The sequence below is a fragment of the Leptonychotes weddellii genome, chromosome 5, assembly GCF_054177405.1.
Source record: "Leptonychotes weddellii isolate Sample4059 chromosome 5, ASM5417740v2, whole genome shotgun sequence".
Lineage (NCBI taxonomy): Eukaryota > Metazoa > Chordata > Mammalia > Carnivora > Phocidae > Leptonychotes > Leptonychotes weddellii.
Genome location: NC_138373.1, coordinates 36202833 through 36224495, shown reverse-complemented (window position 1 = coordinate 36224495; position 21663 = coordinate 36202833). Strand labels below are relative to the sequence as shown.

The 21663-nt window shown below is 46.0% G+C and overlaps 1 protein-coding gene across 1 annotated transcript in view; it reads left to right on the top strand.

The window, feature by feature from the left end:
- DIP2C (DIP2 acetate--CoA ligase C (putative)) overlaps positions 1-21663 on the top strand; it is a 356092-nt gene that overhangs the window by 318112 nt on the left and 16317 nt on the right. The window contains exon 28 of the mRNA XM_081818894.1: positions 11119-11180. Within this exon, the coding sequence (XP_081675020.1) occupies positions 11119-11180 (62 nt within the window). The remainder of the gene's footprint in view (positions 1-11118; positions 11181-21663) is intronic.

Here is a 21663-nt window from a genome sequence, read left to right as displayed (position 1 = left end):
AGGAAAAAGCAAAAAACTCAAGCCCAAAGTTGGAGAAAATAAAAATAAATGTGGAAATGAGTTAAATAGAAAACAGACAATGGAAGACTCAATACAGTGAAAAGTTGATTCTTTACAAAAATTAATAAATTTGGTAAACTAGCAATACTGATCACTAATAAGAGAGAGGCAGACTAATGATACCATGTGCTAGCAGGGAATGGGACAATTTGTGAAGCCTCATACATCACTGTTAGGGATGTGGGGCAGCGCAGCAACTTTGGAGAACAGTTTGTGAGTTTCCTATACTATTGAACATGACTTGCCATATGAGCCAGCATTTCTCTCCTGGGTGTTCACCCAAGAGAAGTGAAAGTGTACATCCTCCCAGGGGCCGACACACAAATGTGTCCAGCAGCTTCATTCATAATCACCAAGAACTGGAAATAGCTACATATCCATTACCTGAGAATGGAAGGGCAGGTTGTACTCCATTCATGCAGCAATGTGCTATTCAGTAGTGGGAGAGATAGACTGCTCCTGCAGGGAACAGCATGACTGGACGTCAGGAATAATCTTCTGGATGAGGGAAGCCAGACACAGAGGTCTGCATACTATATGAGGTTATTTATATGATATCCTGGATAAGGCAAAACTGTAGGTACAACAGTCAGATCAGTGTTGCCAGGTGCTGAGGGCCAGGGGAGGGGATTGACTGCAAAGAGGCAGGAGGGGACTTTTGGGATGATAAAGATTTTCTATGTCCTGATTGTGATGGTAGTTACATGACTATACATTTGTCAAAGTCAATCAACCTGTAAACTTAAGGATGAATTTTATTGCATGCAAATTACACCTAAATACATCTGAGAGATAAGGAGTGATGGAGAGAGGGAAAAAATTTACATGTAATAGGGCTAGGGTCTTCTTCTGTTGGCCAAGATAGAGTAGCAGGGACCAGATATATCCTCTTCCCTGAAACAAATAAAGAATGGTCAAATACATGAAGCATGACCCTAGATGTCAAGTGACAAAGAAGGAAGAGCCCTGAGAGAAGCAAGGTTAGCCCTGTGATTTCTCTAGGTTACTGCAGCCTGGTGAGCTCTTTGAGTGGAGGAGATGGAGCTGAGTCTGAGGAGACAAAAGGTGGCTAGAGTTCACAGAACAGGGTGCTACAGAGGAAAGAGACACATAGAGCTCTGGGGATCCCCGGAGGACCCTCCTCAAGTGTTTGTAGAGCATCCTCCTCAAGTAATCTTCTGAACACCAATCAGCATCAATTCATGTTAGAAAACTACTCAGAGTCACACAAAGAACCAGCCAAAAGGGCTGGAGTGAATACTGCTTGTTCCCAGCAGCCAGACTGAAAATCTCATAATTCATGAGGCACTGCCTAGGTCCCACCTAACAGATATTAAAAGCAAGAACCAGGAAAATCAAGATCTTTCCAAGTGATTTGATGTAGAACAAAGCTCAAGAATATTTACAGGAATACAAAAATATCCAGCACCCAGCAAGGTCAAATTTACAATGTCTGACATACTATCAAAAATTACCAGGCATACCAAGAAACAAGTAAATATCCACAATGAGGAGAAATAACAGTCAATCAAAACTGAACTAAACTAATGCAGATATTAAATTTATAGTCAAGGATACTAAAAGAGTTATTTTAACTGTATTCCAGATATTCAAAATGTTAAGAAGAAACATGGAATGTTAGAGGGGAAAAAAACAAATTGAACTTCTAGAAATGAAAACTACAGTATTTGTGATGAAAAATACAGTGATGGAATTGATGACAGAAGAAAATATTGGTGAACTTGAAGACATAGCAATAGAAACTTTGCAAAATAAAACATAGAAAAAATTTTAATGGTAAGAGCATCACTGAATTGTGGGGAACTTCAGATGACTTAATATACAGGTGCTTGGAGTCCCCAAAACAGAGGAAGAAGGGATAGAGGTCCAGAAAAAATACATGAAGAACTATTTTAAATTTGATGAAACTATAAACCCACAAATCTCAAAGCTCAGCTACCTCCAACATAACCTGAAGGAAACTGCTTAAGTTGCTCAAAACAGTGATACAGGGAATATCTTAAAAGCAGCCAGATGAAAAAGAAGTCAAATTATATACAGAGGGACAAAGATAGGGATCATTTCATGTTCCTTATCAGAACTGACGTGAGAAATAAGACAGTAGAGGACATCTTTAAGTACTGAAAGAAAAGAGTTGTCAGCCTAGAATTTTACACTCAGTGGAAATATCTTTCAAGAGCACAGGCTATATAAAGACTTTTTTAGCCATAACAAAAAAAAAAAAAAAGCTGAGAATTTACTATCAGCATACCCACACAGGAAGAAATATCAATGGAAATCCTTTAGGCAGAAGAGAAATGATACCAGATTGAAATCTGGATCTATGCAATGAATGAGAACTGGAAATGGCAGCTGCCTAGGTAAACATGTAAGACCTTTAGCACTTTTTAAATCTCTTTACAAGATTATTGATGGCTTAGACAAAAATGGTATTATAGTGTGGGGTTTATAATGTGTAGAAGTCAACTGTATGACAACTGCCCAGAGGTTGGGAGGGGGGAGATGGAAATAGACTATCACAAGGTGTATATGTCATACAAAAAGTGGTATAATACCACTTGCAGGTAGGCTGTGAAAAAGATGTATGCTAAAAACCTGAACATAACCACAGATTTGTTTTCTTTAAGTAGCTGATAAACTAATAAGCCAGCAAGGGAGATAAAATGGACCTATGAAACAATACTAAATACAGAAGTCTGAAAAGAGGGGTGAAAATACAGGTAGGATGAATTTTTAAAAAGATATTTAAACATAACCACATCAATAATTCAATACATATAAATGGTCTAAACACCCCAAGTAAGATGCAGAGATCATGAGATTGGATTTTTCAAAAGCAAAACCTAACTATACATTCCCTATGACAAACTCATTTTAAACATAAAGACACAAATAGATTGAGTATAAGGACAGAAAAATTGTACCATACTAATCTTAACGGAGAGCTGAAGTAGCTATATGAATATCAAGCAACATTAATTTCAGAACAAAGAATACTACCAGAGATGAAGAAGGTCATTTCAGAAGAAGGTAATTTCATATATATATATGAAAGAAATTGAATCCATAATCCAAAACCTTCACAGGAGAGAAAAAGAAAACCTCTAGGCCCAGATGATTTCACTGGGAAAATACCAATCCTGCAAAAACTTGTTCAGAAAATAGAGGAAAAAGGAACATGATCCAACATGTGTTATGAAGTGAATGTAACCTGGATACCAGTATCTGACAAAAATTCCCAGAAATTAAAAATCCAGGCCAATATCCCATGTGAAAAAGATTCCAAACAAAATACTAGCATATTGAGTGCAGCAACACATAAAAAGAGTAGTGAATCACAACCAAGCATGATTTAGCTAGGAATGCAGAGTTGCTTCACCATTTAAAAACTATCAGTCTAATTTACTATATTATAACAGAATGAAGGAGAAAATAATATGATTGTATGATGTATCAATAGATGTAAGAAACCCGTCGTTCATGGGATAACTAGGAAGACATGGGAGCTTCTTCAGTCTGAGAAAAAACATATACAAAAAGCTGGAACCTCATCCTCAGGGGTCCACTTTGAGAGCTTTCCCCCTAAAATCAGGAACATCAGCATTGTATTGAAGTCCTAGCCAATGTGATAAGACATAAAAGATGCAAATACTGGAAATAGAAGTAAAACTTGTTATTTGCAGACTTCCCAGTAGTGCACATAAAAACTCCCATGGAACTAAAACCACAATTACTAATATGTAAAGTTAGGAATAGCACAAAATAAAAAGTTTATACATAGAGTCCCTGGCTGGCTCAGTCGGTTAAGCATCTGCCTTCAGCTCAGGTCATGATCTCAGGGTCCTGGGATTGAGCCCTGCGTCAGGAGTCTGCTTCTCCCTCTGCCTCTGTATTCTCTCTCTCTCTCTCAAATGAATAAATAAAATCTTTATTTTTTTTTTTAAAGATTTTATTTATTTATTTGACAGAGAGAGACACAGCGAGAGAGGGAACACAAGTAGGGGGAGTGGGAGAGGGAGAAGAAGGCTTCCCGCCGAGCAGGGAGCCCGATACGGGGCTCGATCCCAGGACCCTGGGATCATGACCTGAGCTGAAGGCAGACGCTTAACCGACTGAGCCACCCAGGCGCCCCTCAAATGAATAAATAAAATCTTTAAAAAAAAGTTTATACATAAAAAATTGTATTCCTATGCACCCCTGTATTTATGGCAGCATTATTTACAATAGCTGGAATATGGAAACAGCCCAAGTGTCTATCAATAGATGAATAAAGAAGATGTGGTATATATATATATATGTATGTTTATATCCATCAATAAATAGATGAAGTGTCCATCAATAGATGAATAAAGAAGATGTGTGTGTGTGTGCGTATGGTGGTGGTATGTATATATACATATGTGTGTGTGTATATAACGGAATATTGCTCCACTCTAAAAAAGCATGAAATCTTGCCATTTGCAACAATGTGGACAGAGTTAGAGTGTACTATGCTAAGTGAAATAAGTCAGAGAAAGACCAATTCCATATGATTTCACTCATGTGTGGAATTTAAGAAACGAAACAAACGAAAAAGAGACAAACCAAAACACAGACTCCTAAATATAAAGAACAAACTGATGATTACCATAGGGGAGGTGGGAGGGAGTGTGAGGATGAGTGAAGGGGATTGAGAGCACACTTCTCTTGATGTGCATTGAGTAATACACAGAATTGTTGAATCACCATATTGTACACCTGAAACTAATATAACACTATATGTTAGCTATACGGGATTTAAAATATAAGTACTGTATGGTGACTAACATAACATAATAAAAAATAAAAATTAAAAAGAGTAAATAATATTTCTTTAGAGTAGTAATGAACAATCAGAAAATGAAATTTTTTAAATGCCATTTACTATAATATCCAAAAACTTCAAGTACTTAAGAATGAAAGGTGCACTTAAAGGAGTACACCAAAATCACAAAATATTGCTGAAAGAAATGAAATCCTAATAAATGAATGGATGTGTCATAGTCATGGAGTGGATGAGTCAGCATTTTTTTTAAAGATTTATTTATTTATTTATTTATTTGAGAGACCATGAGCGCGTGGGATAGGGGGGGCAGAGGAAGAAGGAGAAGCTGAATCCCCACTGAGCAGGGAGCCCAACACGGGGCTCGATCCCAGGACCCTGAGATCATGACCTGAGCTAAAGGCAGACGCTCAACCAATGAGTCAGTATTTTTAAGATGACTTTTTTTCCCCCAAAACTGATCAGTCCCAACTAAATCTAAGAAGGCTTGTCCTGAGGAAATTGACAAAATGGTTCTAAAGTTGTTATGGAATTGCAAAAAAGAAAAAACAGTCTTGAAAAAGAACAGTGTTGAAGGACTTAGGTACCTGATTTTGAAACTCCCTGTAAAGCTCTGGTAATCAAGACAATGTGACATTGGCATCCAGAGAGACCAACAGAGAGGAAAGCAAAACCACAAAAACAAAGCAAACCTGGGGAAAAAATGAATCCAGAAATAGACCCCATGTCACCAACTCCATTGAGTAGGGAAAGAAAAGGTTTTTTGACAAATGTTTTGGAATGACTGAAGATTTAGATGGGTATAAGTAGCCTCAATCCCTTCCTCGTAGAATACACGAAAATCACGAAAATCTGTTCTAGGTGGATCATGGCCCTGCATGTCTGTGATGAGAGTTTTAGAATAAAGCTTCCAGGAAATACTGCAAAGACAGTCTTCATTACTTGGAATATGCAAAGATTTCTTAGGGCACAAAAAAGCACTAAGCATAAAAGGAAGACTTGATAACTGGACTTCATCAAAATTAAAGTTAATATGGTTAAGAAAATTGATAGAAAAAATACAGACTGGGAAGATGTATTTATAATAACATATCTGACAAATCCGCAGAAGACTTGAATATACATTTCACAGAAGGAGACCTACAAGGGGCCAATAAGTGCATAAAATGTGCTCAGCATCTGTAGTTATCAGGAAAATGCTGACGAATCACATGGCATACTTGCGTAGGCAGCGCATAGCCCACAGTGAGGACAATATAGAACAGGTAAGCACAGCTACTGCAGGGTGACCTGCAGATTTGGGAAGCATTCCATGTTCTGTGCGGTTCCTGAAGTTCCTCCCTTTGCTGATTAGCTCCCCAAAAATGAGTCAAAGCACAACATGTGGTACTCCATTGAAACTGTGATTTTCACTTAAAAAAAAAATACAGTGCTTCCATGTCTCACCTCCTAGAATAATTAAGATCAACAAGGCTGACAGTACTAAATGGTGATGAAGACGTGGAGCAGCTAGAACCCTTAATCATTGCGAGTTTGGGGACAGATTTAACAGTTTCTTATAAAGTTCAATGCATGTCAGCCCTGTGAGCCAGCATGTCAGAGTATGTACCGGAAAGAAAACCTGCCTACAAACTTATTTGTACAAGCTTTGTCAGGATAGCCCCTAACTGGAGATAACCCAAATGTCCCACAGCCAACAGGATGGAAGAGTACATGATGATGTGTTCATACAGCAGAACACTTCCCAGAACGTAGAGGGGCAAGCTGCTGCCGCAAACATCATGTGTGAATTCCAGAATCATCGTGTTCAGTGAAAGCCAACACAGGAGAATACATGCTGTGTTATTTTATATGAAGTCTGATAATGGGTTAATCTGTGGTGTTAGAAATCACAAAGTGGTAGCCTTTTGGGGTCAGAGGTGAAGGAGTTTTTATATGCTATTTGGGGTGGTAGTCACATGGGTGTATACGATTGTCCAAATTCATGTAACCAAATGTGAAAAATCTGTGCATTTTGTTGTCTGTAAATTATACCTCAATTAAAATGGTGAAAAGATCATGGTTGATACACAGATCTGCTAGGAGCACCAAAGAACCTGGCTTGAGTCCTGCGGGCAGGACCACTGCTAGCATTCAACTGCCAACATGGCCAGCAATGAGCCTGTGCTGTGCCCAGAGTCTGCTTCGTGCTCCCCATAATCTGCCCCAGGGGACACTGCCTCCCCTGACCCCCGTTTATGGATAACTCCCTCGACTCCTCCAACACCCAGCACAGTAGATATGCCCAACATCAGTACTTTGGCACTGTGGCTTCATTGCACTCATTTCCACTCGGGAATTTGTTACGTAAGCTTACGGTGCTATGTGCTGAGGTGTTGGATTTTCTGTGCTGTGTTTAGGATGTGAGTCTGTATATTTTCAGCTGAGATTTAAATATAGCTTATGTGTTCAAGAAGTGTTTAATGCCTAACTGACAGTACTTTTATACCAAAGAAAAAATGATTTTTAGTATGAATATGTCCATATGCAACCTATTTATTGTACAGCTGAATTTTAGAGTGAATCCTTTTTTTTATTATTATTAATATAACCTGAAATTTCAAACGTGCTCTGTCATTTCTGAATAAGCTCCAGTTGGAATAAGTGGATCTTCTTTCCTGCTGGTCCTTTTTGCAAATATTTGATGATCTTTAAATACTCGGGGGCACTTTTATGCATTAGGGACCTCCTTATTTAAAGAAACTCCAGCTTACATTCTTTGTCAAAGTAAATTTTGTTCAAGCGAGGAAATTTTGTTAAATACACAGTCCCTCATATGTATCTTGAAATCTCAATTTTTTTGTACCTTAAGATTTTTAAAGTTTGGAAACAACTATATATTAACTCTTTACCTCCTCCTTCGTGTATCCCTTATTAATGAATGCACAGAGGGATTTTGCTCCAGATGCTGAGTTGTCCCTTCCCTGCGCCTACAAGTTGAGAAATTTATTCCTGGTCATACATATTTTTCTCTGACATAATGCCTTGAGCCATCACAACAAAATCTGTGAATTAAATTAATTTACAGAAAACATGGGCTTATTTTGCTCCATTAATATTTGGAATGTTTGGGATTCAAGGAATTATGAAGGGAATTATTGAAAACCTTGCATTCGGCTTGAATAGGTCCAGTAAAAGTCCCGTGTACCTTCAAGTGCAGACGCCTTTCCTGAGCCTGTTCCTTCTTGTCCTGCCGCAGCTCCACGCCAAGAAAGCCACTGCCTGGCTGCCACTGTGAAGGCAGCGACAGGGGGATGGAAGCCTCATTCTAGATCTGGAGCATTGCTGTTCTTAAAGGCTCCACTCCCCGTTGAGCAGTGGTAGCGTCTCCCTCTGGCGTTGGGTGTCACCACCTGGAAATCCAGCTGATGACTTGATATTGCAGCGGTCCTCGCTGGACCGCGACTGTCCCTCATCCAGGGCCCTGGAGAGCACTTCTGGGAGGACTGGAATCTGTCCCTCGTTCTTCCCCACGCGCTCCAGGGACCTGACTCTAGGTGCTTTCTGGAGTGTTTCTGCTGCGCCAACGTCGGTAATTTAAGAGGGGTGGCCGAGGACCCCAAAACCACGGAAGGTGAGAACAAACCAGGAGGAAGTGTCTTTGTGAGACTGACACGAGGCTCGAACTCACGAGGGGCAGGTCCCTGCTGGTGTGCGGGGCTGACAGGGGTGTGTGCTCTGGACGGAGAGCTCTCTGTTCAAGTGTGGGCTGACACAGGGGTGGGGTACGTGCTCGGGAGGGGCAGGTCCCTGCTCACACAGCTGACCTGGACTGAGTGCAAGCCCAGGGCTCCGTTCCTTCATGCTTCACATGTACTTGGGCATCTTCTCTTGTAGGTTCTCTTGTGGAGGAGCAGGGCTAGGCATCCTGATTTTAGATATGAACGCATCCAGGCTCTCCTTCATGATTGTCATCGGAGCCTTGGAACTACAGTTGACCTCGAGCAATGAGGGGCTTAGGGGCGCTGACCCCCACCCAGTGGAAAACCCACATAGAAGGAATTTCTGACTCCCCGGAAACTTCACTAATAGCCCACTGTTGACCAGGAGCCTTAGTGATGACATAAATAGCTGCTTCACACCTATTTTGTGTGTTTATGTATTATGTTCTGCATTCTTGCAGTAATGTGAACTAGACAAACAAAAACATTACTAAGAAAATCAAAGGGAAGAGAAAATCTACTTACATTACAGCCCTGGTTTCTCAGAAGCAGTCCGCATGTAAGCAGACCCGCCTGGTTTAAAGTCACTGAAGGAGCAATTGAATTTCAGTGAGGGAACGTTCAACAGTTTGGCCATAAAATGCAGACTCCCTACTTCCCTCAGAAAAGAAAAGAAACTGCAAGCATCATACACTTAAACTGCCGGGCGATACCACTGACCTTGTATATTAAGGAGGTGACTCGAGTCTGTATGTCCAAGGTGGTCATCTGTTGCTCTCTTCCGTTGCTCTGTGGGTTTGTTGACATCTAGGATTTTTGTTTGTTTTTAGTCTTTAATGGTACAGTGATTGATTTTAACAACTTCCATATTTGACATTGTTTTTGATCTTCTTTTTACTTTGTTCCCTGCTTTTTGCATTCTCCTCCCTACCCCTCTCTCTTCCTCATCCCATTTTAATTGTTGGGTTGTTTTGTTTGCGTGTCTGTGTGTTGCTTATTTGTGGTTCTGTTGGTCTGGTGTTCTCTCCTTTCTTCTTGCCCCCGCTCCTGCTGCTGTAGCCCCACAGGCTGTGGAAGCTCGCTGAGCAGGTAGGGGATCTTCCTCTTCATCCACACCAGTGCCCCCCACTCACCACCGTCTCGTCAGCTTCCGGCACTGGGCCACACTAGAAGTTGAGTGCGGAGCCTGGCTGGGGGTGCGGGCCACGGTCGGAGGACTGGCGCCCAGCACGACGCGCTCTCTCAGACGTCTTCAAACGTCGCACGCTCGCGACAAACACTTCCATTACGCACAGTCAGTGGTTTCTCTGCCAGTTTGGGGTCCTGTCCGTTTGACTTCACTTCCCACATTTGGTGACCTGTTTTCTGATTTGTTTACTTTTTAATTGGCCTTCTGTGGTTATGTGTTTTGCATTACTCAGAACATCATACTAGTTCTCCTCCACTCAGCACTAGTTGGTAACATGGCTCCTTGAGTAGCCACAGGTTGGAGAGAATGTTCTTTGCGTAATATAGGGTGGGGTGTAAGCTTCCACACAGAGGCTGACGGCACGTGCTGTTCTCTGTCCTCGTGGTAAGAGACCGGTGACCAGGAGTGTTGAGTAGTGCAGCCTGCTTTAAGGAAGGTGTCTTTATCTTATTCTTTTATGATACAAGGTTAAGATTCTCTCCTGAAGAATTTTAGCATAGTTCTTCAAATAAATTATGAGGGGCTCCCTCCATTTTTGGAAATTTGTTTTGGGCTCCATCTTTTTCTACCCAAGGTATCACATGGCCTTCCCAAGAAATAGAGCTAGAATTTTTGGTTTATAACATAGCTTTAATTGCATTGCTCTTACATGGAGGGAAATCATTGGTCAGAAGTCAACCCAGCATGTTTTGAAGGGATTTGTGGTGCCAAGACCAGATCTCTGCACCCCTGTGTTCGGTAGCTGGGTCACGGGCTGACTCCCGGGCTGACTGCACTCTTGATAAACATACCACCTCCCTGACCTGTGTCACAGACAAAAATAACCTCCCTCAGCTGGAGGAAAGCGAAGACAGAGGCAGCGCTAAAAGGAACAAGATAATTATCTCTTATCTCTTCCTTTTCGAGTTGTCAGTCCGAGTCCCATGTTCTGCTTCAGTATCTTGACCTCTAAAAACACACCTTTTAGAATGCATGTAGCAAGAACTTCTCAGCAAACGATGCCTCCTACCCTTGACAACCTGCTAGCCAGACATCTTCACAGTTTCAGCCTTTGTTTATTTGGCAAGACGTGTGGCACGCCTCTTTTCTTTCTTATCTTTGTAAATATGATTGACAGTCAAGCCATGTGAGAATCCGGCATAATCCTACTAAGATGCTCCTTTCAGAACTGAGGTTATCAAACTAGACACTAACAGGTATCTTGGAGAGAGGTGTGGGTTTAGTGCTTTTTAGTTTTTGTTCAGTTTGAGATTTTACCACAGAAATTCTCGCTAACTGGTAGGAAGCGCAGACCCAGATGCCTCCCACACAAACTTGAGTTAACCGCGCTGTGTCCTTGCTTGCAGGGGACCTCGGGACCTGACCCAACCACCGTCTATGTTGATATGCGAGCTCTGAGACACGACAGGTACGGTGCGCTTGTGGGTTTGTTTCTTGGTTGCCCAGCGTGCAGGGGCTGTCTAGCGAGGGAAGGAGCATAGTGTCTGCTGGCTGGGAGTGCTGTTGCCGGGGAATCAAGCAGGAGAGCTGCACCAGTTGGCTTGAACCGCGACCTCTCTCCACCTGTTTGGTTCCCAGTGGGGCAGTCCACTTTGCGCTTTGACGTAAGCAAAGACTGTTGCAGAGTGGGCAGGGGTGACCGGAGTTGCTTCTGTAACAGTCTGGCCAGAAGCCTGTGGTTCTTTCCATCACCATTTTAACTGGGCACCGTGTTGCACCTTTTAAAGCTACCAGCACTCTGCCCACATTTCTTTTTGGGTTTTTTTTGGTTTTTTTCTTTTTGTTTTTTTTAAGATTTTGTTTATTCATTTGATAGACAGCTAGAGAGGGAACACAAGCAGGGGGAGTGGGAGAGGGAAAGACAAGCAGGCTTCCCACTGAGCAGGGAGCCCGATGCAGGTCTGCCCACATTTCTTTATGGGAATTGAAATTTTGTGTAAAGGTGTTTCCGTGAAAAATTAAAACATCAGTGAAGTTACCTTCTGTGCAGCTTCCCAAGCAGCCTTGAGCAAGAATGAAAGGTGAGCATTTGTCAGTTTTCCTCAAGCGGGGGAAGAACGTGGAGGTGTAAGCAAGATGAGAACCTTTCGAGGAATTTCTGCCCCAGCCAGGAGGGCCTACCAAAAAGCCTGCGGTTCCCCACTGAGTAGACTGTTTCTGTCTGGTCACTACGGAGATGCCCACTCGTTGTTGTTTATGTGATGGGACACGGGAACACGGACCCTGATACAGGTGTGTCCGGAAATGACTAGCAGGTGCTTGACGAAGGCATTTCAACGGCCAGACACTGTGGGTCTCCTCCTCTGCTCGCCTGCTGACGTGGGTTATCATGCTGTTCAGCGAGGGGAGAACAGAGTTCGTGGTCACAGTTAGTGGATGGGGGAAACTCACCCAGCTGAGCGGGTGGCCTAGCATGTTCCTGGGTGACACCGAATCCTGCGTGCACTGGGGAGCGGGGCTGTGGAGGCCGGGGAGGGGCCCAGGTGGGCCGTGCATGCCCCAGCCAGGCCGGGGAGTACCACCCCTGACTCACACAGGGCATTCCCAGCAGGGCTCTCAGGCCCCGTGGACGTCGGGCCATGTCTGATGAGCGCAGTTTGGGGAGTAGTATGGCTGGAGTCCCAGTGATGAAGGCCAGGGGTGCAGCTAAAAATGTCCTATAGCGCGTGGGACAGCCCCACACAGATGATCAAAATGCAGTGTGCTCAGCCTGATAGGCTCACCTGCATCCCCCTAACCGTGTCCCACTGGAGCCCGCCTGGTCTCTGGGGGCCTCATTTTAGACTCTGCTGTGGAAGGGGAATCAAGGTTAGAGCCCTGGGCTGGACGCCCGTGCGGGAGGCCAAGGACAGACATGACCACGCGCCCCCCCGCACCTTGCCAGCTCCCCGCCGCACAATCCCTGTAGATCATGTTCACGACTCAGAAATTTGGCTTTGAAGAGATCAAGTAACTTGTTCCAGGGGCATCGACACTTCCAAATGGTGACTTCTAGGCTTTAGAACAAATCTGCTTTACCCTCTACAGAAGCTACTTGGAAATGATATTATATTATACCTTTTATACCTTCAAAAGATGAGCAGGAGCTCCCCCAGGAATCCCTGTTTGGGTAGCATTTATGCAGTTCCGCCTGTGGCCTGGCCCCAAACGTGGGACGAGTAAGCGCCATGAGAGCACGTGGACGAACACGGACCGTTTGACCGGGACGGGCAGCTGACTACACGACCGGCCGCCCAAGCAGCCTGTACCACGCATGACGGTGTCAGGAGCGTCCTGGATGGTCGCTCGGAGGGGACGGAGGGGCTGAACAGAAACCGTAGGCAGTTCTTTCTACGGTGTCTGTGAGCGACCCTGCGGAGGTGTTAGTTGGCAGATGTTCCTGCAGAGAGCATGCGACGTGGGAAAGGGAAGTATGCGGCAGAGTGGTCCGAGCTCGGGGAGGAGTCGGGGCCTGAGATGCAGTGCGTGCTCCTGGTGACTTGCTCGTTCTCCCGTCTTCAAAGTCCGTAAACCTTTTAAGTGACGCTTTTGTCCCTGCTGTGTGCTCTCTGACAAGGCCATCTGGGGTGGAAGTAGAAGTACCTGGGGAGCTGGAGGTTGCTGTCGGTCACACATCTTCACAGTTTCAGCTGTGTCATGACCGACGCTGGTGGCCACATCGCTGGCCACATCGGCGAGTGTCAAAGGGACCCAGCGAGCTGCCCCCACGCAGGACACGCAGAACCCCGCGTCCGCCCTGGCCGGGCCTCTCGGAAGAAAGCCTTCCGCGTGGTGCCTGCGCCCTCCTGCTCTGGTCTGGCGGTCCACCTGCAGTCCAGTTGTGCCGCTGCATTCTCACCTCCCACGGGCGGGGGCGGATGAGGCCCGGAGCTGAGGGGAGTGCCTCCTCTGTCTGTCAGTGTTCAACCGAAACCAAAGCAAACCTGGACATGGCATAACCGCTCCTTCAGTGTGGTCTGTCCCCAGAGCTTCAGCAGCCGGGAGCCCGAGCTCCCGTGTCCTCCGTGTCCTCCATTGCCTTCACCACCTGTAATAGACCTTCCCGGCCAGGTCGGGCTGAGTCGCTGGCGGACGTGCTGCTCACGCCTGCTTTTCTGCAGCAGAAAACCTCCCTGGGGCCTCCCCCTCACCTGGGAGGCCCCTGCCTCTGCAAGCTGGAGCTCCCACCCCCTCCTCGAGCTGGGAGTCGTGCCCCCGGGGCCTCGCCACTGTCCACAGCACCCCCAGTCTGCGAAATCCTCCTGCTTTCAAGCCCATTCCGTTCAATACCATCCACCCTGCACATTCCCCAGAGAAAATATCACCCAGCTTGAAATCTCCAGCCTCACTTCTGACCTTTATCAACACATAACCAGAAGTGTCTTAGCTGATGTAACGGAGAGGCTGTGGGGTCCAGCTGATCAGAGTTCAAATCTGGGCCGGCTCTGTGACCTCAGCCTCCCTGTGCTCAGGACGGGCATGGTACAGCCACCCTCCGAGGGCCCTGGAGGTGCTGTGGGGGCCTTGGGGTTGAAGCTGTCCCTCCCACGGCACCAGGGTGACCTGGGGGCAAGAGGGAGCTTGCCTGGCTCCAGGTCCCAGCAGGGGTGCAGGTGAAACAGGAGAGCCTTTGTAAATACTGACCCTCTCTCTTGTCACCATTTGTGGGAAAAAAAAAATGGGGCCATTGTGCTAATCTCAGACGTATGGAGAGTCAGTGATGATTAATCATTTGTTGCTTTGGTACCTTCACTAGGAGCCCCAGGGCACCTGCTTAATTATGATCTAATTAACTTGGAGAGGGTTAACTTGTCCGTGTATATGTGCAGTTTCCCTAGAGAGAGATTGTGCGTGCTCACGTGCACATGTGGGACAGAGACAGGTGACAGAGGAGAGCCACATTGTGGAAGCCTGTGATCAAATAGGTTACCCAAATTGATTTGATTTCTACTTGACTTTCTGCCTCTTTTTCTAACGCCCCCTTGTCTTCTGTGACCCATAGTGTTTGGGATTTCATCCTCTGCGTTTATAGCAGGTCACTGTGGAGAACATTTCTGCCTCACATAGCAAGGGACTGACTCCTGTTGCTGGAGTAGACTTAGTCCCACTGTGCACAAGGGGGAAATGATGAAATGGTTTGGGGACTACTTGAAAGTGTTACTTTTTAAAATACTCTTTCTAATATGTTCATTTAAGATGAATTCATGGTCTCTCCATCTCTTCCAATTGGATCTTTCCTTAAGCGCTTGGATTTTGCAGACTTGAGATAGGAAAGAAAAAAAATTTTCAGCATTTAAAGAAATAGTTTTAGGAGTTAAATCTTATGGACACAATGTTAGCATAAAGCTTTCCCTAACTTCCTTACTCCTCCTAACTTGAGGTGCTAAGTCTCCAGAAAGCAGGGATAGTCCACTAAGTCCTGGTCAGTGGTTAACCAAGTATCGAGACCCAGAGAGAAGTGAGCGCAGAGTAGACGTGCGTTGGTAGACTTGTGATTTAGTCCACGGCAGGAGGGGGGGCCAGATGAACACAGAACAGCTGAAAAGGGACCCTGCTCTTGGTTGGCTCCCGGTTGTGCGTGATTGGCATGAGGGTCTTAGCAGAACCTGACATGGAGCTCGCATTTATTACTGAATCTCTGATTTCCGGTCACACGGTCCTCCACAGCCACCCGGGAGGTGTGTTGGGCACCTAAGTTGCGCAGGCCCTTTGTGAACCGAGCTGACCCCAGGAGTTCTGGATGATGCTGTGAGCATCGGAGTTTCCCTGACGTTCCATGAGGCACAGAACCCACTGCTCCTGGGTTCCGTTCAGCTGAGCCCGAGCACTCCCTGCCTGTCCGGCGGGGATCGGAGGACCTACCTCATGGAAGCATCGTGATGGTTCACTAATGTAATACATCTAAACAATGTATTGCTTCTATAGATACATACATTATATATATAGTTATAGATTTGCTTTTCCATCTGTTATATTTGCTGTCCTCCCTTATGTCTGTGTCTGGCTGTCCACAGGTGTGCACACATGCTTCTAGTTCATTGTTTGGCCACCTTAATCACAGCTACGTAATCGAAGTTGAAGAGATCAGGGTTGTAGTGTGGGTTTTGTGCATTCCTTAAATGGTTCTTAAGGAGTGTACTTGAAAATCAGATGACTCTATCAATGGAGAAAACTGAGTAAAAAGAAAGAGTTCATATTTTGCAACATGGTAATTTTGGGGTGAATTTCCAGCCTCCATCTTCCGTGCAAGGCCAAAATCTTCCCTGGAATTGGTAGCTTCCATAAAAAGACATGATTCCCTTTACTCTGGTTCTCCCCTCTTTAGAATGCAGCCCAGCATATCAGCCTGTCGAAATCTCCTGAGCTGGCTGTGTGGGTGGGGAGCCCCGAAGCCATGTCTGAGAGGCCCTGGTCGGGTGCGGGAGGCAGGCCCAGGCTCCCAGCCCCATTCCAAGGACATTTCGGGAGCTGGGAGAGGCAAGCTCTTCCCCTGATTTCTTCTTTGCTTTTCCCCCATCCAGCATCAGCATCCCTTAGAGACCATATACCTTTCAAACCCATCACCTATTTCTGATCTTTGCACCTCATTCTCACACCTGCTGTCCTGTCAGGAGATCCCTAGAGAAGAAGTAAGAGCCACAGAGGTGCTGATCTGGGCACCGGTCACAGCTCTGCCACCAGCTGGCCGTGTGACCTCAGACCACATCACTGGGCCTCTCAGCCCAGCCCTCGCTCGTTTTGGGTCCCCCCCCCTTCCCCACCCGGCTCTGAATGCTTGGGTGATGTATTTGGGTCCCCTTCCCAATTCAAACATTTGTGGAGTTTTGACTAAGTGTTCCATCCTTTTCTAGAACATTTTAGGCTCTACTGAGAGATTGTTCTGTGGTCTTTTCTCAGTAAAGATCAAATTTAAATAATTAAATAAGAATAAAAAATAACGTATTGACTGGATAGTTTTTGCCCCACTGGTTTATTCATTAAATCTTATCCCGAAGACCTCTACCAAATCCTCTAAATTGGAGCTGCAGATAAACTACAGGACAGCCGGTTAAATTTGAGTTTCAGATACAAGAGGCATCATTTTCCTAGTGCAAGTATGTCCCAAATATGCGTGGGTAAATGTACGCTTTAAAAAGTGCTATTGTTGATCTGAAATTCACATTCAACCCAGCATCCTGTATTTTCATTTGCGACATCTGGGCCCCCTTCCCCAAAATCAGACGCTCACTGTGTTCTCACAGCCACCACGTATGAGTGAGGCATGTTCTCTGACAGTACAGCAATTTGGTTCACGCCCCACATGTTCCCTGGGGGAAGTCTCCCTCTGCAGATTGCCGCCTCCTACATTGATCATGCATTGATCTTTCCAGAGGAAGGCGGACACGGCCCCTGATTTCTCGTCATGACGTGTGCGCACATGGCCAGAGCGACGTGAGCCCTTCCCGGCACGCTGTGCAGGAAGTCCAATCCTGCTGGCTTTGGGGGGTTCTGCAGTGTCTCGTGTGGGGTCAGGACTCAGGGCCTAAGAAGGAGGAGGGGTTCAGCAGCTTCCCCGCCCTGGGCTGGTGGCATCAGCCGGATGGAGCACCTGTTCTGCCCGTGCTCCTGCTCCCTCCGACCAGCCGCGCAGTGAGAAAGGCTGTCCCATCATCTCCTGTTCTCTCTTCCCTCCTCATTCTGGTGTTGTGCATACGCACATCCCAGTTTTGAATGAAATGGCCCAGAGTGTGACTGGGTGGGTACAGAGAGAAAATGACAGAAACTACAAGTCTGTGAAAACCCTCTTCCAGCTGGTCTGCACCTTCAGCTTCTCTTTCTGTATCCTGGTGACTTATTCTGCTCCCGCCGTTCACAGAATCACCACCACAAAACCCTACAAATACCATTTGATTATAGGGTCTTAGCAAAGCCAAGGGCAGCCAGCTAATTCTTGCCCGTGTGACTGTCATACCCAGCCATCATTAGAAAGTGAACGTTGTAGATACTTTTCCCTCGAAGGGAAGCATCTCTTTGCTTAAGAAAACTTACTCTTGGGGTGCCTGGGTGGCTCAGTTGGTTAAGCGACTGCCTTCGGCTCAGGTCATGATCCTGGAGTCCCGGGATCGAGTCCCGCATCGGGCTCCCTGCTCGGCAAGGAGTCTGCTTCTCCCTCTGACCCTCCCCCGTCTCATGCTCTCTCTCTCTATCTCATTCTCTCTCTCAAATAAATAAATAAATAAAATCTTTAAAAAAAAAAAAAAGAAAGAAAACTTACTCTTGGAGAGTCCTTTTGTGGAGAAGAGCTGGCCGCCTGCTCGGGCGTGGGCCCGACCGTGGCCCGGGGCTGGCACAGGGGACCATAGGGGCGGAGCTCAGGGCTGCGTGTGTGACGGGCACCACAAAAGGACGGCGTGGCTTCTGCCTCATGGGATTTAGTCATGGTCTGCGTATTGAAGCAACGTGTGACCTCCTGCTGCACTGCGTGTCCCCTGCCATGTAACAGGACGCTGCAAACGGGCATGCCGGTATCGTGTGCTGGAATGTTCCGCAGAACGGACAAAGAATCGACAAGCTCAGAAACAAACCTGAAGGGAACGGATGGACTAATGGGCCTCCAGACGGGATCCCACGAGAAGGACATGACATTCCCTCAGCCCATTGGGTCAGTCATGAGGAAATGTTAGAGAACGCCAAAGTAATAATGTCTAAACGATTAAATTTTAGCTGAGTAAACACACACAACACAGAGTTTGCCATCTTACCATCGTTAGGCGCACAGTTCCGTGGCGTTCAGTACACTCATAGGTGGGCGGCCATCTCTGCCACCAGCCACAGAACTTCCACATCTTCCCAAACCGAAACGCTGTCCCCATCAAACACTAACTCCCCCTCCCCGGCCCCTGGCACCCCCCATTCTACTTTCTGTCTTCATGAACTTGACTATTCCGCGGACCTCATAAGTGGAATCATACAGGGTTTGTCCTTCTGCGACCGGCTTATTCTCCTGAGCGTGCTGTTCTGCAGGTGTGCAGCCCAGAAGTGGCCTGAAGAAAGGGGCTGCCCCTCCATGAGGGCGGGTGGCAGCTTTAATAAGCAAAGGGAACTTACACATGCTGCTCGTCTTGGGTGGCAGCAAGACAGGTGGATCCCCCGCACCCACCCACCAGATCTTACAAGTTACAAGGGGCCCTAACTGGGCTCTGTCACATGGACTGTGCGGGTGTGTTCTTGACACCATGTCACCAGGTCAGGGCTGTGTCCCTGGAGTAGCCTCTGGGAGCAGAAAGGCACTTGGAACCCACATTCCAAAGACAGGGGAGAGGTGAGAAGCCTCCGAATGCCCAGGTCCAGCTCACGGGTCAACCAGTGGTCCCATCTTTTTTATCACATTCCCCCACATGTCCTCAGGGCCCATCCATGTTGGAGCATGTGTGAGAATTCCTTCTTTTTAGGGCTGAGTAATATTCCATTGTATGGATGGACCACATTCTGCTTACCCATTCATCCATTGATGGACACCTGGATTGCTTCAACCTTCCTGATGCTGTGAACATGGGCATAGAACTCTCTCTTCTAGCCTCTGCTTTCACATTTTTCAGGTATATACCCAGAAGTGCAGTTGCTGGATCACAGGGTAGCTCTATTTTTAACTTCTTGAGGAACCTCCATACTGGTTTCCACGGTGGCTGCACCAGTTTGCATTCCCACCGACAGTGCACAAGGTTCCCCTTTCTTGGCATCCTCGCCCACACCTGTTGTTTTGGGTTTTTTGATAGTAGCCATCCTAACGGGGGTGAGGTGGTATCTCATTGTGGTTCTGATTTGCATTTCTCTGATGACGAGTGATATCGAGCATCTTCTTATGTGCTTATTGGCCATTCATATATCTCTTTTGAATAAATGTCTATTCAAGTCCTTTGCCCATTTTTAATCAAATTGTTTTATTTTTGAGTGTTAAGAGTTCTTTATAAGTTCTGGATACAAGTCCTTTCTCCGATATAGGACTTGCAAATATTTTCTCCCATCCCGTGAATTGCCTTTTGTTCTGTTGACATCATCCATGGCACAGTTTCTCATTTGGATGTGATCCAGTTTATCCGTCTTTTGCTGCCTGTGCTCTGGTGTCCTAGCTGAGGTTTTTTTGGATTTTTTGTTTGTTTGTTTGTTTTTTAACAAATCTGATATTGTGAAGTTTTTGCCCTATGTTTTCTCATAACATTTTTATACTTTTAACTTTTGCATTTAGGTCTTTGATTCATTTTGAGTAAAATTATTTCAAATGATGTTTTTATTTTTTATTTATTTTTTTAAGTAGGCACCATGCTGGGCATGGAGCCCAATGTGGGGCTTGAGCTCATGGCCCTGAGATCAAGACCTGGACTGAGGTCAAGAGTCGGATGCTTAACTGACTGAGCCACCCAGGCACCCCTAAGTGATATTTTTAAAAGGCAGGGGTTATATTCTTTTTAAACGTCGATTTCGTAAAGACAGAAAAGCTTTGGAAATGGTCTTCAGTAATAGAAGCTAAAGAGACGTGACAACCAAATGCAAAACCTGGTGCTCAGCAGGTCCTCGACATGAGGGGGCAATGCTCTTGCAGCCATCATTGGGCTGATGGACAGAACTGCAGTCGGGGCTCAGATCGGCGTTACGTCACTGACACTAATTGCCGTGCTTTGATTATGCATGAGAATATCCCTCATCGTAGGAAATGCTTGATGAAATACTGAGCAGTAAAGGGTCGTGATGGATGCAGCGTCCCACCCATCTTCAGAAGGACGTGTGTGTGTGTGTGTGTGTGTGTGTGAGAGAGAGAGAGCAGGACAGAGAGCACACACGTGATTAAGCAAGTGGAATAAAATGTTAACAATGGGTGAACCTGACTAAGGGATATTGGAGGTGTTCTTTGTACTCTTTTCATTTTTTAAATTTTCTACAATTTTGAAATTACTTTCAGAGAAATGATACTTATAATGTATCAAGTCCAGAAATTATTTTTCAGGTCTTTCTGTTCTCACTCAAGAAGGGAAAGGAGGTATGCATTCATAAAGACCTTCTGGTGGGAGGTAGCAGACACAACTCCAACTATTTTTGGCAGACACGGATCCATGTAGAAGGGAACAGGGTGTCCGACGGAACCCAGGGTAGAAGCAAACTCCAGAACACCTTGAGGGGCGCTCCATGTTGCCCTGTGCTCTCGGCACGGAGCTCTGCCAGACATCTCTGTAGATGGATCGGCTGTTTGTCATCCTGGGGGGACACTGCCGGCCCCAGCCCTGAGGTGTGGAAAGCGGTGGGGGTCACGCTAATGGAGACACCGGACAAACAGCCTCCTGGGATGGAGGTCAGGGTCAGCATAGAGGGATGCCTCGTTTGAGTATGTGCCCTTGGCTGGACGTGCTGAGAAGGGCTTCTCCTCTGTGGTCTTCCTCCCCAAACTCACAACCGCTGTCCCACCCTGGGAGGAGTATCAGATGGTCCCCCAGAGCAGCTTGCCCGTTTCCTCACAGCTATCATGGTCATTAAAATGGAAGGTGTGAACAACTGCAGCAGCCTAGAGGGCCTACGGAGACGTGAGAGCCGAATACTCTGTGGGATGCAGAGGAAGGTCATTAGCCAAATATGATGAAGTTTGGACTCGAGTTGACAGAAACGTATTGATGCGGCCCCTTAGCTGCAGCGGACGTCCCTCACATTCTAACACTCGTGCTTGTGTGTCCAGGACTGTGGTTATTGCCAGGAGCCTGGGGGGTCCGCACTCTGCGTTCAGGTTTTCTGTGAATCTTAAACTGTCCTGGGGCTCCTGGGGTGCTGTCGGTGAAGCGTCTGCCTTCGGCTCAGATCATGGTCTTGGGGTCCTGGGATCAGGTCCCGCATCGGGCTCCCTGCTCATGCACACTTGCGCGCTCTCTCCCTCCCCCTCTCTAGTTCAC